The sequence below is a fragment of the Mandrillus leucophaeus genome, unplaced genomic scaffold (genome assembly GCF_000951045.1).
Source record: "Mandrillus leucophaeus isolate KB7577 unplaced genomic scaffold, Mleu.le_1.0 Scaffold479, whole genome shotgun sequence".
Lineage (NCBI taxonomy): Eukaryota > Metazoa > Chordata > Mammalia > Primates > Cercopithecidae > Mandrillus > Mandrillus leucophaeus.
The window spans coordinates 575,886-579,288 of record NW_012105131.1 but is presented as its reverse complement, the minus strand read 5'-3'; the positions used below and the strand labels follow the sequence as shown (position 1 = coordinate 579,288).

Genomic DNA, 3,403 nt, shown 5'->3' with positions numbered 1-3,403 from the left:
CTCTTGTTGCCCAGGCTGGAGTGCAATGGCGCGATCTCGGCCCACTGCAACTTCTACCTCCTGGGTTCAAGCAATTCTCCTGCCTCAGCCTCCCAAGTAGCTGGGATTACAGGCACCCGCCACCACGCCCAGCTAATTTTGTATTTTTTAGTAGAGACGGGGTTTCTCCATATTGGTCAGGCTGGTCTCGATCTCCCAACCTTGGGTGATCCACCCACCTCAGTCTTTCAAAGTGCTGGGATTACAGGTGTGAGCCACCGATCCCAGCCTTAATTTTTGTATTTTCAGTAGTCCTGATCTCAAGTGATCTGCCCACCTCAGTCTCCCAAAGTGCTGGGATAACAGGTGTGAGCCACTGGGTGTGGCCTCAATCTTCCTTTTAATATGCCCAGACACACCGGGCATGTGGCTGCATTTCACCCTGGCCTTTTGAAGCCTTTGATTCTACTGCATGAATCACGACTCTTGCTCTCCAGCCCCTTTGTGTAGCTTTTTGCTATCTGGTCTTTGTGTGTCGTGGAGCAGCAGCCTCCCTCCTGGCATAGAGCAGGCCCTGGAGAAGAGCTCCCTGTCCCAGCGGGTCTCCTCGCCACTGTATGCAAAAATGATGCTGTGAGTCTCCCAGTCTGAGAACCATCTATTTCCCAGGAGGAACAAACCCTTAAGAGTCTCTTCTTTCTTGCCGTTTTCAAGCAAACCAATCCTAATTTTTTTTTTTTTTTGAGACAGAGTCTCGCTCTGTCGCCAAGGCTGGAATGTAGTGGCGTGATCTCAGCTCAGTGCAACCTCCGCCTCCCGGGTTCAAGTGATTCTCATGCCTCTGCTGATGACAGGGAGATTACAGCTGGGATTACAGGCGTGAGCCACCACACCTGGCTGATCTGTGTATTTTTAGCAGAGATGGGATCTCGCCATGTTGGCCAGACTGGTTTCGAACTCCTGACCTTAAGTGATCTGCCTACCTTAGCCTCCCAAAGTGCTGGGATTACAGGCACGAGCCATCATGCCTAGCTGTAAACCAAGCCTAAATGTATGCTATTACAGTAACACAGAAGTAACAAACACATAATAGAAATATGATCCTCCCATTCCCTGTTTTTTTTTTTTTTTTTGAGGAGACGTCTTACTCTGTTACCCAGGCTGGAGTACAGTGGTGCAATCATAGCTCACGGGAGCCTCCAAACCCTTCCTGGGCTTAAGTGATCCTCCTACCTCAGCCTCCTGAGTAGCTGAGATTACAGGTGTGCACCACCATGCCCAGCTAATTTAAATTTTTTTTTGTAGAGATGGGGTTTCGTTATGTTGCCCATGCTAGTCTGGAACTCCTGGCCTCAAGTGATCCTTCTGCTTCGGCCTCCTGAGTAGCTGAGACTACAGGCATGTGCTGCCACACCAGAGTTTAAAAACAAAAAATTTGTCGTGACACAGTCTTGCTATGTTGCCCAGGCTGGTCTTGAACTCCCGGGCTCAAGCAATCCTCACACCTCAGCTTCCCAAAGTGCTGGGATTATAGGCATGAGCCACTGTTCCTGAAATCCCCCGGCCTGAGGAGAGGCCCATAGAGGGTGAGGCCCTGTCTATCCCCACATTTCACTCCCGCCTCCACCCCATCTCTCCTCCCCTGCCATCCACCTCCCCTTGGCCTCTCGGTCTCTTCCTTCTCTCCATCCCACACAGGGTGTATCCACGGGCACACAGGGTGTATCCACGGGTGCTGCCCCAGGCCCTCACTGGCAAAAACACAACACGCTCAAAGAAACAGAAAGAGCCTGGAGAAGCCACTGCTGGACTTTCCCATCCTAGGACGATGGGGCATTGCCTCCAGCTCCTGGCCCAGGACACCAACATGCCAGCCTGGAGAACCCGTGAGCTGATGGGACGTTCCCATTCTGCATCTGGACAAACTGAACACTGCTCTCCTGAGACTGCGAAAGGGGTCAGCTCGGTGGCTTTGAGTCTGGCAGGCCTGGGGAGCCTCATGTCTGCCAACTGCAGCCAAACCCTATCTAATACCCTGCTGCCAAAAAAAAAAAAAAAGAGAGAGAGAGAAAAAAGAAAGGCCTGGTGCGGTGGCTCATGCCTATAATCGCAGCACTTTGGGAGGCTGAGGTGGCTGGGTCATTTGAGGTCAGTAGTTCAAGACCAGCCCGGTCAACATGATGAAACTCTGTCTCTGCTAAAAATACAAAAATTAGCTGGGCATGGTGACACGCACCTGTAGTCTCAGTTACTCAGGGGGCTGAGGCAGGAGAATTACTTGAACCAGGAAACGGAGGGTGCAGTGAGCCAAGTTCGCACCACTGCGCTCCAGCCTGGGAGACAGAGTGAGAGTGAGACTCTGTAAAAAAAAAAAAAAACGAAATTGCGGTGAGGTGCAGTGGCTCACGCCTACAATCACTTTGGGAGGCCGAGGCAGGAGATGGCTTGAGTCCAGGAGTTTGAGAACAGTCTGGGCAATGTGGCCAGACCCTATCTCTAAAAACAAACAAACAGAAAAAAATCAAAAAATTAGCCGTGCGTGGCACACACCTGTGGTCCCAGCTATTCGGGTGGCTGAGGCACGAGAATCGCTCGATGGCAGTTTGGTGCTGCTCCTGCCCCCGGGTGCTGAGCAGGCCTGGTGCTGTCTCCCGTGGACCTGGTCGGGCCTTACCTCTTGATGACAAACTGGATGCTGTTGCTGGCCTCCAGAATCTTCCGGAGCTTGGCGATCCCAAAGCAGTTGGGCCTGCGGAGGGAGATGCCTTCAGGGAGTCCCACCACGAAGAGCTCCTCCGGGTGCATCAGAAACTTCGAGTACGGCACCTTGACGGGCTCCGAGATGCCAATGGCCTTGGCTGCGGAGACATGGCTGCTGTAGGGCCACCCAGTGCCACGGGGCCAGGAACCTCCACCCGTGTCCCGTGCCTGTGTGGGGGCCAAAGCTGCCAGAGCCCTTTTGAGGGTCTGCCAGCCTTCCTGGGAGTTAGAAAGAATGGCCTCCCAGCCTGCAGGAAAGGAACCTGGAGCTCAGAGAGGACGTGACTTGTCTGAGGTCACAGAGTCACCAAATAGCAGAGCCAGGGGACAAGACCTCAACCCAGGGATACCCCAAAGCCCACACTGGGTCCACGCCCTCATGCCCAGGCAGCACGGAAGCTACCACTAATGGCTGCTGAGATTCAGCATCGCTTCCCCCAAGTCCACCGGGCCTCATCCTTCCAGTAAGGCCCTCCAAGTGTCCCTTCTGCACCATAAGCAACCCCACATGCTGGCGTGGCCCAACACCCATGCCTTGGAACGAGCCCGATCTCTGCCACTGAGTAGTGTGGGGCCTTGGACGAGTCACACCCCTTTACCAGGCCTCAGTTCTCCTCATGTGTAAAGTGGGACTTAGGACATGGGGATTTTGTGAGATGGGATA

The 3,403-nt window shown here is 53.5% G+C and overlaps 1 protein-coding gene across 1 annotated transcript in view; it reads right to left on the bottom strand.

Moving 5' to 3' along the window:
* Positions 1–3,403, bottom strand: part of GTF2IRD1 (GTF2I repeat domain containing 1) — a 50,565-nt gene that overhangs the window by 10,601 nt on the left and 36,561 nt on the right. Inside the window, exon 15 of the mRNA XM_011995239.1 lies at positions 2,654–2,837. Within this exon, the coding sequence (XP_011850629.1) occupies positions 2,654–2,837 (184 nt within the window). The remainder of the gene's footprint in view (positions 1–2,653; positions 2,838–3,403) is intronic.